The sequence below is a fragment of the Homarus americanus genome, unplaced genomic scaffold (assembly GCF_018991925.1).
Source record: "Homarus americanus isolate GMGI-L3 unplaced genomic scaffold, GMGI_Hamer_2.0 scaffold48745, whole genome shotgun sequence".
Classification (NCBI taxonomy): domain Eukaryota; kingdom Metazoa; phylum Arthropoda; class Malacostraca; order Decapoda; family Nephropidae; genus Homarus; species Homarus americanus.
Window position 1 is genome coordinate 116,522 of NW_024745460.1, and position 21,106 is coordinate 137,627.

Genomic DNA, 21,106 nt, shown 5'->3' on the forward strand with positions numbered 1-21,106 from the left:
GAATGAATTAAGTTAATTAGTCTGCACTGTATAACTTACATCTATTGTTGAGGTTGACATCATAAGTTTCCTAATTGGGTCTTTGGGTAAAGTATCACTGAGGGAGCCAGATGGCCACACACGATGGGTGGCCATATGTTTTTTCACATTGCTTTTCTGTGTGAAGGCTCGACCACACACAACGCACTGAAAGGGCTTCTCTCCTGTGTGTGAGCGGATGTGTTGCTTAAGGTCAAAATTCTTGCTAAATTCCTTAACACAATATTGGCATCTGTGCTTTGGCTGAAAGAACAAAAAAAAAGATATATGATTAGCTACTCTTTAAATCTAAAATACACTCCCAAGTTTCTATTTATTTTATAACTATTTGTGGAGCACCTTAGCTCTCATTTTTTTTAAAGAAAAATTTATCTGATCATAATTCCACTAAACAGCATTACAGTACTACAGTGAACCCCGCCACCTAATGTTGGTTTGTCCAATGCGCTTTTGACTATATGCATTTAAATATATGTGATCAAATAATTTGCCCAACAAGGAAAGTTTGAATATAAGTGGGTTAACAATGTGCTGCCTCCGCTCTCTTCCCTCTGCTCTGCCTCCACCAGTCTCGCTTACGTGTTCGTACTGCCAGCAATACATATTCAAACAAAAAATTTCCTATACCCTGTACAGTACTGAATACATATACCGTACAGTAATAACAACGGAAGTAAATTTCTATAACATAAAACACACCTTCAGTTTTATGGGTTCATTCTTGCTAGGAGCAGTCTTGGCCATCCCACCATGGAAGAACTCGTAGTTGTAACAAGCAACTTCATCCTTCTCAGTTATATCCACTTGTATTGGAACTCCACTGCTGCTGCCTCCACCACCATCAGTGGCGTCTCCAACACCCCCAACGATTGTTGTTAAAGTTTGGGATGATGACAAGTTTGAAGTAACATCCTGGAATAATAAGTTCATCTTACGATACAATATATCAAACATTACTCAGCAGTGACATCTTTCTTTGGTGATGGTCTAATCTACAATACCACATCATTTCATAACTCTTACAAATACTTTCTCGACCACCCGTGATTTTCTTTATTCTCTCTCAGATCGCTGTGCACCACACTTTACTGTGCTGTATTGTACTGGTGTATATCAAGCCATCACCTTTAAAAATATGACATTTGTTCTCTATAAAGTATCTCTTTACAAACAATCTGGCATTGACACTGAATCCATTTCTCCAAACTTTAAAATTTAAAGACTGGCGGACTCTAATACATAAATATATTTAAAACTATTTACTCGTAGCCCTCGGTTAGTTAATTTGCTTAATGTTAATTCAATTTAGTGCTAAATTTTTTTGACGCCATTTTCCACTTAATGTTAGGTCAAAATTTAGTTTAACGATGACTTGACTCACTGGGAAGATGACTTGACTCACTGGGAAGATGACTTGACTCACTGGGAAGGGAAAAACTAGGGATTCTGTTCTCCACCTGCATATCTCAACTGTCATTTGTTTATGTTTACTCTACCCACGTGCCTGAAAGTTTGCCGTGAATTCTTTTGAAAAACTGATAGTATAATAATAAAACATTGTAAAATTTGTGAAGCGCTGGGAGCAATGTGTAACCCATTTCCCCCCATGCACTGACTGGAGTGGCATTCCCATTTGTGAATTATTATTTACCCCCAAAAATATGTTCTAATTTACTTATATGTATTGTTTACATTGACTTGAGTGTGAATCATAACTTGCTATGATATCTGAATACTAAATCAGTAAAATATCTTAGAGTGACAGCCTATACGTACAGTATTCCATCATCAGAATGTGTACCGTTGTTGGCACACACACACACACACACACACTTTCAAATATTTTTTTTCATAAGGGTATACTGTACTAGAATTTCAAAAGCTTTCATAGTGACATAGTAATACAGGTACCTGTATATTGTTTAAAGTATGTGGAAAGTAAACAACTCTTTCTAATGCCTCCATGTTCCAGTTACATAAAATTAGGATATTAGAACTGCCCATTTGCTTGTTGGGCAATGTTGACATTTACCCTCCTAAATCTACAATACAAATAATCTCTCTTTATTATGGTCAAGGGTTTGACACAGTAGATACAGTTGACTGACCTTGATTTCTTGTAACTAAATTCACAAGTGTGATGATAGTAATGGTGGTAATTTTCATTTAGAGTCAGGTAGTAATGATAGTGGGAATTAGTTAGAGGTGGTGCTAGAATGCACAAGGCATTACAGTAATACTTATGGGTATTTTTAAGACTTTACTAAAATTTGTATCTGATTAGTAAGCTGCATCCCTATTTATCCCTCGTTTAGTGATGATTTCGCTTAATGTTAGGTTTTCTGAAATGCAACCCCCACCATTAAATGGGGGATACCTGTACAGTGTTTATCAAAATCTTGATGAGCAATAATACAGGTACAGTATTGACCCTCAAACCCAGAGCCCTTGGGACCAAGCCTGAACCAACTTTGAGGATTTTCTGGTTTCCTCGGTCCTACGTTATCCATCAATTACCCTAATTCTACCAATAGACCATGTCAAGTTTTCCTTCCAAACAATCTTAACAAACCCAGGAACATTTGTTTTACTTCTTAATTAACAAAATAAGGAAAACATCATTGTGTGCAACCTTTTAATAAAAAAAATCATAAAATATAGTCTTTTTATAAGTTGAGAGTTGCCTATGTGGATCAACAACACATGTATCTTGGGTTTGTTATGTTTGACTACTAGAAGCTTTTTATGTTTCAAGACATTTAAAAGAAGTAGAGTTCATAAATATTTATTGTTTTTTTAAATAAATATCCTAATACTGTACCTTGAATGTCTTTATTTATATGAATAAATACAAAGACACTCCTCAACCCCTAACTTTCTCATTGTGTTCTGCACTGTCACGTGGTACTGTACCCTATCAAATGATTTCTTTGAGTCTACACATACAGAGTTCATCTTTCTCTTCTTACCTAGATATTTCCTTGTAGTTGCCTGGTCATAAGTATTGGCTCTGAAGTCCCCAGCAAGGCATAAACCCAAACTGCATTTCATTAAAGTCCACTCACTCACTCACTCGCTCTCCCTTATCAATCTCTCAGGCATTCTTTCCACAACTTTCATAACGTGACCTAAATGCTTCAGGCCCCTGTACTTTCCATGTTCAAAAAGCAGTTGAATGTAAAAATATACATTAGCAATAAACCTGCAAATGACAATGTTAGAACTCACAAGGGAGGCATTTATAGAAGCAGTAGTGGTAAGTAGTGGGGATACTCCCGAGGATAATGTTTTGTTGCTGCTAGACACTGGTAAGAAGCTGGCCGTCTGCAGACCCCCAGGCAGTGGTAATACCTGGGAAATAATAAACACGTCACAATCTCAAAACTGTGATATGAAGTAAAGGATGGAAGATACTTATATCACTTCTTCCTATGACAAGAGGATTAAATTAAAGATACAGGACAGTATATTTAAGGGAGAAGAATTTCATGGTATTATAAACCACCAAACACATTGGTGCTGGAATGTACTGTACAGTCAAAGAACAAAAGTTGCATTACACTTACCGTGCCTTATGTTCCAAAACCCATGATGAAGAATTGGGGCAAAGTTCACTGTTCAGATTCGAAGCGTTGCTGTCACTTCACCCATATTCTTCGTTGTGGGTTTTGGAACATAACATTAGGGGAGTGTAATACAGTAAGTCTTCGTTTAACGTTGCCACCGACAATTTTGTTTCGTTATAATGTCACTACTCTTTAGATACCCATGATTCAGACAACGTCCCGCCGATTAAGTATGACTTTGTCACTTTGTCTCATCCAGTCAGAGTGGGGGGAGGAGCCACCCTCCTCTCCACTACCCACCACACACTCGCTCCACCTCCGCCCGTCAGTGAGTACAATACAAAATTATTTATTTTAATTATCTTTTTGGTTGTATAATAAATATTATTTTCTGTAAAAATTCCATTGAATTTATGTATATGTAATGTATTTTATGGGGCAAAGGGAGGCTGGGGAACGTAACTCCCATATTTTATCTATTTCTTATGTTGAAAATTTATTCCGTTAACGTTGTTTCTGTTAACGTCGCGGTTTTCAGGAACGGAACCATTACGTTAAATGAGGACCTACTGTGCGACTTTTTATATTGACTGTACAATACAGAACATGCCAATTGGCTGCTCATGTCTCTTTACTGACATGATGGAATTCTCAGAAAGTTACATTTATATTTTGTCATAACAGTTAATGTTTGTATCATCCTTTGTTTTAAAAATATGGAGCTTGTTTAAATCTTTGACAATACAGTTCTGTACAAATACCTGGTACAGTACAGGTACAGTATATCACAACACAAACCTTCAACAATACTGTACAATACCTGGTACAGTACAGGTACAGTATATCACAACACAAACCTTCAACAATACTGTACAATACCTGGTACAGTACAAGTACAGTATATCACAACACAAACCTTCAACAATACTGTACAATACCTGTACAGTACAGGTACAGTATATCACAACACAATACCCTTTATGATATTATGAGTTACATTTATTTTATAACCTGAAAGAAGTTTCAATTGCCAAGAGATCTTATGATACATGAGCTTGATGCTACACAGATATCAGCATAAACATATCTAGGATATCAGTGCCACCAGCACTGTACATGAATTTGGGTTCTTTCTTTGATTTCATTTCGATTAGCAACAGGCTAATATGGCCAATCAAATATTATAGCAGGTGGAAGTCAGGCTGTGAAATTTAGCTACATGCAAATTTTCAATCAACCATTGTTGAATCAATAGCAAAAACTATCTATAACTGTAAAAAAGCTACATTAAGGAATAACAGTAGTCTCAGTTTCTTGCAATGCTTGGGATGAAGCCCACCCAACCTCTGCCAGCTATTGTCAATGGTTTACAATTGCATCTATGTGATAAGTGAAGGTCAGTACCATGGGCCTAATGCCCAATTAAGTGAAGGTCCTAATGGCATAAAACTACTGTAGATCCTTTTTAGGATCATGAAAACCCATTGCCAGTCCTAACAGGGAAAATACCTTTAAGGAAGCTAAATATTTATTTTTTCTTAACCAGGTTCTCAGAGGACACCAGGAACCTGAGAATATGTCCTAAGAACCTGGAGATGTGCAATGGCCTTGAAGATCATAAAAAAGTATACTGTACGGATGAAGTACAATACAGCATGTCCTTAAATGTCTCGGAAGACAAACTTGCAGCAATTCTCGTAAAAATAACCTAGTTCATGCACACTTATACTGTAAGTTGTTGAAGTACTTAGACAAATTACTATTCCTAAAATTACAAATCAGGATATCCACCAGCAAAGAGGCATGGAAAATTCCCATTTAATACCCTAAGTCTGTGAATTCAGCACATGTAACCCTAAACATTGGTGGCTGCAATTTAATTGGTAGTTACACCTTCCCATCACAAATAATTCCCTGAAAGAGATCTTTAGAAATAGACACATCTGAGGTATTTATTTAAGACATTTTCTTTGGGATGAATTCTCAAACCAGAGAAAAGGTTAATTACTATTATAGTATTCTATATCTACCATACCTGAGTAGTTACTATTACAGTATTCTATATCAACCATACCCGAGTAGTTACTATTACAGTATTCTATATCTACCATACCTGAGTAGTTTCTATTACAGTATTCTATATCTACCATACCTGAGTAGTTACTATTACAGTATTCTATATCTACCATACCTGAGTAGTTTCTATTACAGTATTCTATATCTACCATACCTGAGTAGTTACTATTACAGTATTCTATATCAACCATACCTGAGTAGTTACTATTCTATATCTACCATACCTGAGTAGTTACTATTACAGTATTCTATATCTACCATACCTGAGTAGTTACTATTACAGTATTCTATATCTACCATACCTGAGTAGTTACTATTACAGTATTCTATATCAACCATACCTGAGTAGTTACTATTACAGTATTCTATATCTACCATACCTGAGTAGTTACTATTACAGTATTCTATATCTACCATACCTGAGTAGTTACTATTACAGTATTCTATATCTACCATACCTGAGTAGTTACTATTACAGTATTCTATATCTACCATACCTGAGTAGTTACTATTACAGTATTCTATATCTACCATACCTGAGTAGTTACTATTACAGTATTCTATATCAACCATACCTGAGTAGTTACTATTATATTCTATATCTACCATACCTGAGTAGTTACTATTACAGTATTCTATATCAACCATACCTGAGTAGTTACTATTACAGTATTCTATATCTACCATACCTGAGTAGTTACTATTACAGTATTCTATATCTACCATACCTGAGTAGTTACTATTACAGTATTCTATATCTACCATACCTGAGTAGTTACTATTACAGTATTCTATATCTACCATACCTGAGTAGTTACTATTATAGTATTCTATATCTACCATACCTGAGTAGTTACTATTACAGTATTCTATATCAACCATACCTGAGTAGTTACTATTACAGTATTCTATATCTACCATACCTGAGTAGTTTCAATGAATGGAAGAAACTCTGCTTCACTGACAATAATATGCTGGTTGATGGTGGTACCAGGGGAGGGCAAACCACTACTGACATATCCTGCAGACACCTGGTAAATATACATAAAGAAAACATTCATTACTACCGGTAAACTACTCTGCACTAAGTACTGTACATTGAATATTGTCAAGTATGGGGGGTCCCCGGGTTACAAATGGGTTCCGTTCCAGAGGACGTTCTTAAGTCGGAACACATGCTATGTGCATACCGTACTTACAGAACAATGTTTAAAATCTCACTATATCATAACCTAAGTCATTATATACATCTAAAGCCACTTAATTTATGACAAAAGTAGAAATAGAATGACAGTACAGTAAATGAAAGTAAAAAATAAGTCATCAGGTAAATAAAATACTGTATGTATTGGCAGGCGTTTGTAAGTTTGGGACCCCCTGTACTGTATTGCACATTTATACTTTATACACAAACAATATGAATTCTATATGATTCTTTATAAAATATATATATATATATATATATATATATATATATATATATATATATATATATATATATATATATATATATATATATATATATATATATATATATATATATATATATATATATATATATAAAATCAACTTACTGTGGCTTGTTGAGGTTGGACTTGCACATGGATCTGGTTAGTAAGTGCAGCACTTTCACCAAAACTATTTAGGTCTGTCACTGAAGCAGACTGCGCCCCTTGGGTTGTCTGTAGCACACGCAGCCCACCGTTTTTACCTGTGGTTACAATTATTTAACTTGTCAAACAGAATTAGGTAAATGATAATCACAGTACTGTTATCTCACTGATTTTTCCCCTCGATGATGATACTGTACATTAAGAGTCTCGTCCAATGTGGAGGTTAAATTCTTGAATAAATGTGTTAGTAAATCCACATTAAGTAAAATTAAAACCTTAAGGGTAGGGGAGAGAGGAAGATCCTAATCTAACCTTACGTGAGAATGTGTTGTACTGCTTACGCCGTTAAATTCTGGTCACCGTATTACAGAATGGATATAGAATCCTTGGAAAGAATGCAGAGAAGAATGACAAGACTAATCCCGGGCATTAGGAACCTTGAGTACAGACAGGTTAAAGCATCTTAATTTGCACTCCCTCGAGAGACGTAGAGCGAGGGGCGACCTGATAGAGGTGTATAAATGGAAGTCAGGGTTAAACAAAGGGGACATTACAAAGGTACTCAAACTATCCAACCAGGAGCGAACTCGTAACAATGGTTTTAAATTAGACAAATTTAGATTTAGGCGCGAAATAGGTAAACACTGGTTTGGAAATAGAGTAGTGGATGACTGGAACAAGTTACCAAATATCATCATTAACTCGAATCCGCTGGATAGCTTCAAACATAGGTTGGATGGGTATATGAGCAATAGGGGTTGGGTGTAAATGGGACTGCCCAGTATGGGCCAATAGGCCTGCTGCAGTTTCCTTCATTCTTATGTTATGTTTATCTGTACATAAACATTAATATGACCTAAACAAGCAGTTATTAATATGTACACACACACACCAAAAAATATTTTTACAGAGTGGTCCGATGAATTTCAAAATGAACACTGTGCTTCTGTTGTCTCGGCAGGGCTGTCAAAATCATTCTTCCATTGTACAGTATAGTCTGGATTTACGCAGTTTTGGTTAACGCATTTGGTCATTTACACGGTGCCTTGCCAGAATTGAAATGCTTTAATTATGCTGTAAATTTGGTCATTTACGCGGCGAGTCGCTGGAGGGTCCAGACGGGCCGCTCCATTTTGGATTCAAGCAGCCCAGGCGACCACAAGCGGCGCGAGTAAGGTTGCGCAGTATGTTGCTGTTGCGTTATCGGTGACGTCATATGATGTATCGGACTGTGATTGGGCCACGCATCCTTACCACCCACGCATTCCCTCCGCCGCTAGCTGTGATTGGTCTAATGTAACATGACGTGCCATGCCACCAGAGGGTAGAAGTCGCTGACCTAGCAGGGCCTGTCTCATTGTTCTCAGTTCTCCGCGTATATAGTTCTCTCTTGTGCCCGCTATTCCCCTCACAACTCACAATGGCTTCCGAGGGACCCCAACCACCAGAGAAAACATTGAATTACCTGGACCAAGCCATGATTGTGTGAAGGAAATCATCGAGTTGGGAGAGAAAATTGAGCTCATCCTTAACAACTACCCAGACAAGCATCGGTATGAAGCGTCTAATAACCATCTGACGAAATTTATGGAGTCGAGATAGATCTGGATATATATCCAGATCTATCTCGACAACATCAATGCTAGTCGTCAACGTAGTATTGAGGACTTCCTCGCCCGCAACCCACCACAACCACAGCCAGCCCAAGTCAGTGATAGTGATAGTGACGATATGGACTTTGAGAGGTTTGTCTGGGAGGCCCTGCAAACCTCTGCGAGTAGTGAAAGTGAAGGTAATTCACGGGAGGACAACTAATCTGCCCTCTGTCTCAGAACCAGCCGCCATCCACGTGTGCCGACCCAGCTTTTCTACTAACGTAAGTGTTAGAAAACCTAATATTATTGATATTTCTCTTAATTATTAATTATGTGTGCATACCATCATAAAATTAAGATGTTATTTTTACTACAACGTACGTATTGTGTCGGCAAAAAGTGGAGTTTGGGGGGTCGGCCCAGTCTCTATTTCAAGTAATCCCATATGTTCTGTTATTTCATTTACGAGTTTCTCGTTTTACACGGGCCTCCACAGGTTCAATTGACCGCGTAAATCCAGACTATACTGTATCTTATTGTCTAACACAAAATCGTAAATATACTTTTATGGAGCGTGTGTACAGTACAGTACAGTTCATGTACAGTCAGGAAAATATTATTCTGCACCATTACTGGTTCCTAATAGTATGACACACCAGACCAAGAATGGACGAGTTGTCGGTTCTGGGTAAACACAAGAAATACTCTCTGCCAAGTTCGTAGAGTGATACGGTACATATAATTTGTAATAAAAATTTAAAGTCCTGCTATAATAGTAGAGATAAGTTTATTTCTCTAGAAACAGGGCTGCTATTTGCAATGACGTCACCACCTACCCATCAGACGACGCTCTCGAACACACTCACCGCTGCAGTTGGAGCCTAACAAAGGATGGCCTCTTCAGACCCAAATGCCATGTTCAGGTAAGTTTTAAGGGTGTATTTTTATGGTCTTAAGTCATGGACATTTCCTAAGTGAAGAAATGTGCCATGAAGAGCAGCTTCAAACATAGGTTGGATGGATATACGAGTGATAGGGGTTGGGTGGAAATGGGACTACCCAGTATGGGCCAATAGGCCCTCTGCAGTTTCCTCCATTCTTAGGTTGTTTTGGACATACAGTAAAAACTCCCATGTTCACACCAGTTCAGCTGTCATGAATTCTTACCTGGTAGACTTTCTCTTCTTTTTTTTCAGTACATTTACAGAGTATATCAGTTCTAGATGGAGATACGAGTCAATTTAGAAGTATTGACATTGTCTGGACTTTGTTTTGAGAATGCCTGATGCTAGGTAAACATGACATCATAGTTCTGTTATTGTTTTGATGATTCAATAATGAACCACTGGGATATATCATCATTTATATTAATTAGTGGGTAAAATTTTACTTTAACTACCATAAGTATTTGAATGCTTAGATTCGAGGTAGACTATATTGGGTAAATTTTAAGTTTTGGTCATCCCCGTACTTAGACATCCAGTGTTTTTTCTGATGGTTTGCGATGTGTTATGAATGATTTTGACCTTCATTTCTATCGGAAATCACTAGTTTTGAGTTACTAACCCCCCCCACCGGTGTATGTTAAGCTAATCTTATAACTTATAATATAACTTACCTAACCTATGACTTGTATTTTCATATGCGAAAGAAAAATGTTTTTTGATAAAAATCCCGTAAAGATAATGTGTCTTAATCCCATAGTTAGAATTTTAACGTTCCCCAGATGACCAAAACCAAAATAATACCAATATTGTTTGGAATGTTTATACTATGAAATTTGTAGTAGGGGCAGCAAATATCCATTAAATTAGTTAATGTGCTTAGTAATATTTATATACTCAAAATAGTATTACCCTGTACTGTGTTGCACAGTAAAGCACAATTAATTATCTAATAATATATATTTACAGAGCTGAGAAGGTTGGACAACTACTTCCAGGGTTCATCAAGGCAGATGAAAGAAATTTACCAAAAGATGTCTTTATGATAGTAGAGTATTATCAAGAACTCCGCCATCCAGCTATGAAGCACATTAAATTACATGTCACCTGATCACCTCAAGCCCATCCCTAGTCCTTCTACAACATTAAATATAGACATCGGTGATGAAAACTTACATTTTCCTGACATGAAATAGAGAACAGTGATAAAAACTTTCATGTTGGAGTTATCAGTCTTTTGCATCATTTTGGCAGCCAGCAAGTAAATACACACGATGATACTTGAGCAGTAATTTATTTTAACCTAAAAATAAGGTATGACTGTGCATATCAACATTGTATATGACCACAAGTCCTGTATTTCTGCTGGTAACAACACGCACTCCACAGCTGGCTGCCTCCAGACTCCTGCTCAGCGGCTTGACCTAATATGTTACGTCACAACCAATCGGAGCTCTTCGCAGTCACGTGACTTTTTAGATATTTTAACTCTTATTTTTTTTTACACTTTTTGGCTCAATTTATTTTAAAATATCATTACCATAGTGAATTTAAGCGTTTTCTTTACCCATTGACCTGCCGTCTTACGAAAAAATTCCGACTGTCAACTTGTCTATTCTGAAAACACTCAGAGTCAAAGCGGAAGTTGGTAGCCCTGGCTTCCTGAGTTGCCAGTTACTCTGTAGATTGTATTTACCATAAGGTGTTCCAGTGTGTCTGCGTGCACATGTGTTACAAGATACGTATAGAGCAGTTAACATCATACAACTATATTTATTAAATAATCACATTAATATCAAAAGCAACTGCCATTGCCGATCGGTATTGGCAACATAAAGGCCTGAGTGAATGCTTATTATTGTACAGTACTAGTGTAACAGACGTAAACACTCAGTCACGTGTTAGACAAGCTGATGAGGTTCTGGCATAGGTTAATGATATGCCGTAGAAGGGCCGCGCCTGGTATGGTAACATGTTATTCTAAGGTAAACATGTTTTTGGTGCCCAAAACGAGGTTGATATTCATGGAAGATGAAAGATAAGGTACTGTACCTGTATACAGTATATTACAACCGTAGTATATAAACACAGAAATTGCATTCATTGATTCCCACATAATATATGTTCAAATATCCTAACCTATGATAGGTAAACACGTGTAATTTGTGACTGTCATTTTATTTCTATCAATATTTTGTGTAGTCACCCCCTACGTCAATGACACAATTTAGCCAGTTAGGCATAGATGCACACAAGTTCTGGATCAAGGCCTGGCCGGCCGTGCCTCCCATATCATCCTTGCATTCGCAATTATTTGTTCTCTGCTACGGCTGGGGATGTTGTTGAGCCGACCTGTCTTGACCATTTCTGCTGATATGTTTTCTATGGGGTTGAAGTCTGGTGATTTTGCAAGATGTGGCAGAAGCCTAACATGTGGATGGTTCTGAAACCAACTCTTGACAAGATTACTCGTGTGTATGGGAGAGTTGTCTTGTAAGAGGTAGAATGGGGTTCCTTCAGGGTAGATCAAGCATTTCACTGAAGGAAACAGGACCTCTTCCAATATCTTGTCATATTTCCTCCCTGTAAACTGGTCCGGACCAACATCTGCCAGCTCCCCTACACTGCTTGAGTGAATCCATCCGAATACACCAGCAATAACTCTGCCACATCTTCGGGTTCCAACAACATGTCCGGCTTCATAACTGGGAAGATGCATAAAAGGGATTGATGAGAACAGACAATTATGTATTGCCATCCTGGTATTGACTATGTGGTAGACGATTCCACATGCGTGACATTACCTTGGATTTCCTAAATACTGGCGACTACAGATGCGTGACATGTGTAACATAAAGGTTCATTCAGCCATTAATACAGTATCTCCTTCATATCTCCAATTAACTACAGTACCTGAATCTATAACTAAGCGATAGATATTTCTAATACAGTGAGAAAGAGTGTGAGGGGGGGGGGGAGAGAGATTGTTACCGTTCGTTGCGTCTGCGCCAAACTCTGGTAGTAGTCATCTCATCCGTGCTGAACGTCTTCTCGTCGCAATACACAACATCCTCCCAGAAACAAGTTGGCTTTTCTGCATACTCTAACATACTCCAGGCACCTTTCCATGTTTACCTCAGTTAGGTGTGGCTTCATTGTGGGTACATGGGCATGGAGGTCATTGTTGTGATGTCTGTTTCTGATTGTCTGTGGTGTGCAGGCCAATCCAAATTCTTGTTGGATGCTGGGGTCAGTGGTAATTGTTTTTTGGATGATAGCTGCTATTGCTCTATCCTGTGCAGGCATTGTGCAGCGAGGCTGCCCGGCTCCAATCACCATTGCTCAGGCCCTCTCCAGCTACAGCTGGAGTATGGCCTATTACAACTCCTGCTGTTTGCTCTGATGGTCTGCCCTTTGCTACATTGTGTTAAATAACACTGACAATGTTTTTGCTTTGTGAAATTTACTACCAGTTACCCACGGTCAACCCCCAATTCTTATCATATATTGTGACATATTAAAAAGATATACTGTAGTTCGTTTCTTAACTCACATCTTTCCGATAGCTCAGTTACCTATGCGTAATATTGTATAACTTTCCTACGTTACACATTTTTTATATATTTTTTCTGGTTGAGGTCTTGTACAGTATTATGCCACTTCTCATCACTTTCTCAGATAGTGGTTATAATCATGAGTATTTCCACGATTTTGTATCTCAGTGTGTGAAATTCCCATACGGCACCTCAGTTTCTAAAATGCCTGCCATTCCTACTGTATGTGGGTGATACAGTATACACGGTAGAGTATATAATGCTATGACATTACCTGGTTTTAGTGGTATGGGTTTATATGTATTCCTGATAATTTCTCTGTGGTTACTACACATGATAAATACATTACCTGTATTTAGATGCAGTTACACATGAAGAATTACTTGTTTGAGTACAGTATCCATGTTTTAATTTGTATACCTACACAATTTTACTAACCACAGTACAGTACAAATGTCTAGCCAAGCACAGAGGGATTATTTGCTGGATCAGGTCTCAACAAATGGTTGTTTTGATTGCTACTGTACAATGGAATGTTCCTCAAATGACAATTTATTTTGCATCAGCTCTTTCAATATATTTCCTTATTTTCATCCTTCATATTTTACCTTATCTTATATTTTTACCTTATTTACCTACAAGAGAGCTCAGGCTCTCAAATGGCCCAGCCATGTCAATATTGTTATTATTATCGACTCTGTCTCTGTATTTTGTGGCTAAATAAACTGCGTCATTATCAATATGGCCCCCCAACTGGAGGTGGCCATGCTAAGGGAAAGGGGCCTGTGTAGGATCCCTCCTGTTCTTGATCACTTTGTCAAGGGCTATTTTGAAGCCCAGTATTGTTCATAACTCCACAGGTTTGACTGGCAGACCGTTCCATAGGTCTACCACCCTCTGTGTTAAGATAAAGTTTTCCCGTACAGAGAATTGAACCTGGGCCTCGCGGGTGAGAACTGCATGTCCTGGGTTCAATTCTCAGCACAGTAAAACTTTATCCTCACACAGAAGGTGGTTGACCTTTTATACACTGTACTATTTATATGACTTTTGGAGATACAGATAAATTAATTATCACTAAACTACCTGCATAATGGGAGGATAAACATGGGAAAAATGAGACAAATTTGAGTTGGCAAACATTTTAGTATCTGATCTTCAGTGTAAACTTAAAAGGTACTTACTTGAGCACTGATCACGTTTATGGGCCATAAAGAAAGGAAGAGATGAGAACTGTTTCTTGCATCTCCCACATTGAAATACATCATCTTCGTCCAAAGACACTTCCTCACCTGTAAATTAATCATGAAAATATTGGAAAATGACTGGACTGCCACTAATATCTTATTGCTTGTGAACAAAATGATGAAATGTAAATGCCTGCACAAACTTTATCCATGTTTTATGAGTAGCACAATTTCCAGATAGACTATAACAAACACTGTTTCAACCTGACATAGCTACTGTACTGTGTCATGTTTCTTGAGCAGTGGTAATGTTTTAGTGCAACCATCAATTCCCAGAGGGCTAATGGTTCTGCATTGCCATTCATGGCCAGAAAGACTGAGGAACTTTTCCAGTCGCCTTGGTTGACCAATTGATAACAGAAAATTCCATTCCCTGAATCAATTGCTGGTGAGGCTCTGGTAATGACAGAGTTGCCACTAGCTGTATATTATTAACCTTATTTCAAATTTCAGAGTACAAAATACTGTCCTATGGCCATTTTCCATACTAGCATGAGTTAGCTGTAATTACCTGATAGCATAGTGCACCAACTGCCATCACGCAAAACACTTTTACAAAGTATGAATTGAACATTTCATGTAAAACTTACAAGTGACCTCTTAACTGGTAAGGCAAGGTTGCTATCTCCCTGGGATAATCAAAGGTGACCTGCCTACCCCAATTAAAACAATAAGCCCTGTATAACAAATACTCACTTATACTAGTATTTGTGATGGCTGAGGAGAGCTGAGCACACTGGTGGCTGGTAGAGGTGGCAGTGGGAGGCCCCCCAGATATGGTAACAGTACTTTGGGTCAAATCAGGTACTTCTAGCAACTGTTGCATTTGCACCTCTGCAATAATGAGATTCAAGACTGTATTACACATTACAGTACCTTACTTTACAACTTAATTAAAATTACATGAGTAGTATTCAATTGGACAAATGGTTACTTGGGGTTCCGTTCCTGAGGGCGTTCTTAAGTCGGAACACATGCTATGTGCATACCATACTTACAAAACAATGTTTAAAATCCCACTATATCAAAGCCCAAGTTATTATAGACATCTAAAATCACTTAATTAAAGAGAAAGGAAAAAATAGAATGACAAAATACAGTAAACAAAAGTAAAAAATAAGTCATCAGGTATATAAAATGCATACTGCAAATTTTAAGTTTAACCCCGTTCTTATCGGTGGGCGTTCGTAAGTTTGTTAAGCAAAAATTATATTAAGATGAAAATTACTGTACATGCACTGTACTACCTGTACAGACAACAATTTCTAAACCTGAGGGAAAATTGCTTAATTACCCAGTACAGTACAGTAACTGTATTGTACAATTATTTTAAAATCCCTGAAAAGCATGAATTCAACTTATCATATATTTTTATCTTTTCTCAGGTTCATCTCCCTACCCCAGCTGGCCTTTACACAGTTTCCTCTACCATCTAGGGTAAGTGTTATCTTATTGTCCTTCAGTACATTTTATATCTAAATATTTATTTTAACTTACAATACAGTACAGTACTGTAATTGTTTTTGTATTTATATTTTGGCTAAATTTTTTATCAGAATTGTCTCCCCAAAATGTGAGCCCTATCTCTATCATTAGGTTTGTGGCAAACTTGCGTTCATTACATTGTTTCACTTAATGCCGCACTTTTCAAGAACACACCTCCAACTCCTAGCAAGGTATACCTCACTATACCGTGGACAGTACAGGCATACCAGTACTGTAGTACTGCATATAGGATGGTAAAATGCAATCTCATATCAGCTTCCTCATGAGCTATAAAGGCCACCCAATGATCAGTGAGGAAAGCAAGTGTAGTAATGTATGGTCTATACTGTATTTGGTAGCTCACTGCCCCAGTCAGGCATAATGCTTTAAAAAAAGGTTCCGTGCTTTGGTTTACAAACAAAAAGCTTGAAGGTAAGATTTTATTTCATAAATTTTTTGGAGCATCACAAGACACTGAGGGGTTGATGCAGGCATCTCAGGGCTTCCTACACCAAACCTGGTCAGTTGACATTACAGTACTGTACCGGCGTTACTTGTTAATTCGTACCATAAGCATCCATGTACAGGCAAAATAATATACAGTATGTACTGTACTGCATACATATAGGGCAAATGGCTGTTTGTCTTGTTTATTTAACCTGCCTTTCTTAAAGGTTTTAAGTGCCTTAACATTTGGGCTTTCATTATAAGTGTTCGATAAACATAGAGCAACTCACATTATTACTTTGTAATCTGTGCAAAAGAATTTTGCTGAAGCCTGAAACACAACTGGTAGACTTTGTTTGTGAACAAACAGGGTTTTTTTTTGATGGCAGCACCACTGTACAGTACACGCTTGTTTAGTTGCGTTTGCCATATTGCATAAATTGTATTTTGCTTATGATTATTACTGGCATATTGTATAATCAGTGTACTGTACAAAAAAAAAAAAAAAAAAAATGTTTTGTAGCACTTTCAAGACATTTGAGGATTTTCTTCAAAGGAATGTACAGTACCTCAGCTTTTATAATGGGAGTCTATGGGAAAATATTTTAATTCATGAATTTTCAGTTTACCTAAGGTTTATCAGTAGCAGAACCCCCTCATAAATTGGGGTCTACCTGTATAAATTAAATGCAGTTAATATTCTTCTAATCAAGCACTCTTCACCACACCTGGTCTATATTATTTGTACTTTTATCTTTTTATTTTATCCTCTTCACCACTGACCGGCTCGTTAGCCGCTTGGGCAGTCGGTCACATCTCTGTTACGCACTGGTGGCAGGCACTGGCTCCTGAATATATCTTAACCTGCTCCAGTGTTGGTCAAGTCTGGTCTTGAAACAGTTCACACTTGGTGCCATCACAACACCCTGGCAGGTTTTTTCCAAAAGTTCACAATTTTCACTCCCCAAAAGTTTGCCCTTACAGTTTTCTGGACTTGTGGCTTCTTCAACCTTGAGCTGTGTCCCCTTGTGGGGCGGGCGTTCGCCAACTCCAGGTATGGACACTCGAGATATTTATACTTCTCAATTAGATCACCCCTTGCCTGTCTATAGTATGAGGTGTTGGGGTGCAGGCAACAGTCTGGTGGCCCTCCTTTGGACATTTTCAATCAACTGACAGTCCCTAGCATATCTCGGGGACCAGACAGGGTGACAGTACTCCAGATGGGAAAGCACCTCACTCTTGAAGATCGTTACTAGGGACAGACTGTGTAGATATTTGAACAAACTTCATATAAGATCTACTAGTTTAGTTGCTTAATTCACATTTTCCTCACAATGGCCCAGGAGCTTCAGTTCATTGTCACCATAAACACCCAGGTCCTTTTTTGCATTTGGTCTCTATTAATGCAGTTTCTTTGTCCCATTGGGACATATGATTTGCCTCTTGCCCGTTGGTACGACCTAGGTGCATCCTCTTACACTTCCTGACATTAAATCTTAGCAGCCATTTCTTCAACCACTCTTGAAGCTCACAGAGATGTTTTTGCAGCTCTTCACAGCTGCGGACGATGTCAAGTTATTTAGGGAAATTTAGATCCGAGCGGACTGTGAAGAGCTGCAGAAAGATCTATGTGAGCTTCAGGAATGGTTGAAGAAATGGCTGCTAAGATTTAATGTCATGAAGTGTAAGAGGATGCACTTGGGTCATACCAACGGTAAGGAGGCGTATCATATGTCCTAATAGGACGAATTAACTGTATTAATTGAAACAATGCGAAAAGGACCTGGATGTGTATGTTGACAATGAACTGAAGTTCTTGGGCCATTGTTAGAAGGTGAACCAAGCAACTAAATTATTAGGTCTTATAAGAAGGTCATTCAGATATCTAGATGGCCCGTCCCTCGTAACGATCTTTAAGAACGAGGTGCTTCCCCATCTGGAGTACTGTCACCCGGTCTGGTCCCCAAGATATGCTAGGGACTGTCAGTTGATTGAAAATGTCCAAAGGAGGGCCACCAGACTGTTTCCGGCACTTCGGCACTTCCGCCACCCAGAGATTAAAGAGCCTGCAATTGCCTAGCTTATACAACAGACAGGCAAGGGGGAACCTAATTGAGGTGCATAAACATCTCAAAGGGCACAACTCAGTCGAGTGTTCTTACCTGGAGCTGGCGGACGCTCGCCCCACAAGGGGTGACAGCTCAAGGTTGAAGTAGGTGCAAGTCCAAAAAACTGTGAGGGCCAACGTTTTCGAACTGAGAGTTGTGAAATTTTGGAACAGCCTGCCAGGGTGTTGTGATGGCATCCAGTGTGAACTGTTTCAAGACCAGACTTGACCAACAGTGGAGTGTAACAGAGATGTGACCGACTGCCCAAGCGGCTAACGAGCCAAAATTGGTGAATAGGATAAGATCATTGCTAACCTAACCTACTCTTACAATGCCTAGTTTATGTACAGTACCAGTAAAGAATATTTGTACTGTAGTTTGTTTGTTATGATAGTAAATGACAACTGAGATGTTACAATGCAAATTTTTAGTATATAGAGTGAAATAATTTCTAAGTATTAGCCACAAAAATTAAAAGTCATCCTAATTGGGATTTTTTTTTGCCTTTGAACTTCTGTTTATCCCATTTTATATATACATATAAATATATATATATATAAATATATATATATATATATACATATATATATGTATAAATATATATATAAATATATATATATAAATATATATATATATATATATATATATATATATATATATATATATATATATATATATATATGCAAGTAAATCACTGTAGGTGAATTACACAAAGCGCTTGCTGTGTTTTCTTTCTTTCTTCTGTTTATATATATATATATATATATATATATATATATATATATATATATATATATATATATATATATATATATATATATATATATATATTGATATAGTTATTCAAGACATCTTCAGTTGCCTCTGAAGATGTCTTGAATAAAGACGAATGCTAAGGTGCTCCGTTGTTTCCCTTTTCCCCGTGTGATTTTATCAATATATATATATATATATATATATATATATATATATATATATATATATATATATATATATATATATATATATATATATATATATATATATAATGTGTGTGTGTCTGTGTATTGCATTAAAGTTTGCTTACAGTAACAATATCATTAACAAGTAATGTAATTATTTCACCTCGTCTTTAACCTTCATTTAGAAAGCCAGTACTGTACTCACATAATTTTGTGTACAGTATTATATTAAAGAGGTTTGTGTAGTTACATCAATAGGTACTAAATAATTCTCATTGATAAATTTTCTCATATTAAGTTATCAACATGTTACAAAACAACCATTATACGTTCCTAACCTATAATACTGTACACTGTGGTAATTAATGTTTTATCAGTATTTCTTATCACCACATTTAACAATCATAACAAGCTTAGAGTTAGGCATAATATCATGACGAGCTGATAAAATCTATAAGCTATCTTCAACAGGTTAACATATTTGAAGGTTTCTTACTTAATAAATATAGAATATACTACAACATATTTGAAGGTTTCTTACTTAATAAATATAGAATATACTACAACATATTTAAAGGTTTCTTAATAAATATAGAATATACTACAATACTGTATTACAGATTTAAATGATTTTGTGATTGCAACAAGTAATCAGCAACCAATGCCATACTTCCATCACTCGTTAACTTTAATTACAACAAATAAAACTCTAGTGATAATTTACAGATAAAAATAGGTTATAATTTTATATTTATGTTTGAATATGAATGATTTATGACTATAATGGATAGAGAAACATTTATTTGTTGTATAAGGAAGCATACTTGGCACCACCGCCTGGCTCGCCATTATAACGGGGAGGTTTGGCTTTTCCCGTCGCTGGTTTCACCCCTAAAATTATCCTTAAGATAAACATGAGCAGCAACAATCCAACTCGTACACTGGCGGTGGCTGAAATGACACGCTCAATGAAGTAAACCATCCAAAAGTAGATACAAAGTAAAGTGTAAAGTATATATTGATACTATCATGCTGCTCTCCCTTGACGAGTAAGAGAGAGACAAAGAAGGGCTGTTTTTCACTCTTAATTACACACTTGGAAGCCTGAATATCCCGCTCAGACGTCAATGGTATATTCATATAACGGGTGAGTTTCTACACGTATGTTTTAAGGCTACTAAACGATAATAAAAGTCTAAAATACCTGGCAGGGCGTCAAAGATGGCGTGGGACATGACGGCGGAGGTAACTGTGACGTCATTGAACCCGATGCTGTTTCTATATGACGTCATGAGTGTGTAAATATCTAATTTCTCAATATTTACGGACACTCGGGAATATGGGTTGAAATAATTATATTTAAGGACTATTTAAGTCGTATTTCAGCATATTATTAATAATATTTAGTGAGATACGATGATTTAAGATTTACCCTGAATCCACCAATGGCTATTGAGCTGTAAACGTCATAAAGACTGGGAGGAGCTT

At 37.2% G+C, this 21,106-nt stretch overlaps 1 protein-coding gene across 2 annotated transcripts in view; it reads right to left on the bottom strand.

The window, feature by feature from the left end:
• The window catches only part of LOC121878698 (zinc finger protein 341-like), a 32,150-nt gene extending 11,278 nt beyond the window's left edge, over nt 1-20,872 (bottom strand). For both annotated transcript variants that reach the window (XM_042385050.1, XM_042385049.1), the window contains exons 1-8: nt 20,823-20,872; nt 15,331-15,468; nt 14,572-14,679; nt 7,256-7,392; nt 6,605-6,712; nt 3,268-3,390; nt 739-951; nt 40-282 (exon numbers count right to left, since the gene is read on the bottom strand). In XM_042385050.1, coding sequence (XP_042240984.1) covers nt 40-282; nt 739-951; nt 3,268-3,390; nt 6,605-6,712; nt 7,256-7,392; nt 14,572-14,679; nt 15,331-15,468; nt 20,823-20,853 — 1,101 coding nt within the window. In that variant the 5' untranslated portion in view covers nt 20,854-20,872. The remainder of the gene's footprint in view (nt 1-39; nt 283-738; nt 952-3,267; nt 3,391-6,604; nt 6,713-7,255; nt 7,393-14,571; nt 14,680-15,330; nt 15,469-20,822) is intronic.
• Nucleotides 20,873-21,106: the final 234 nt, after the last annotated feature.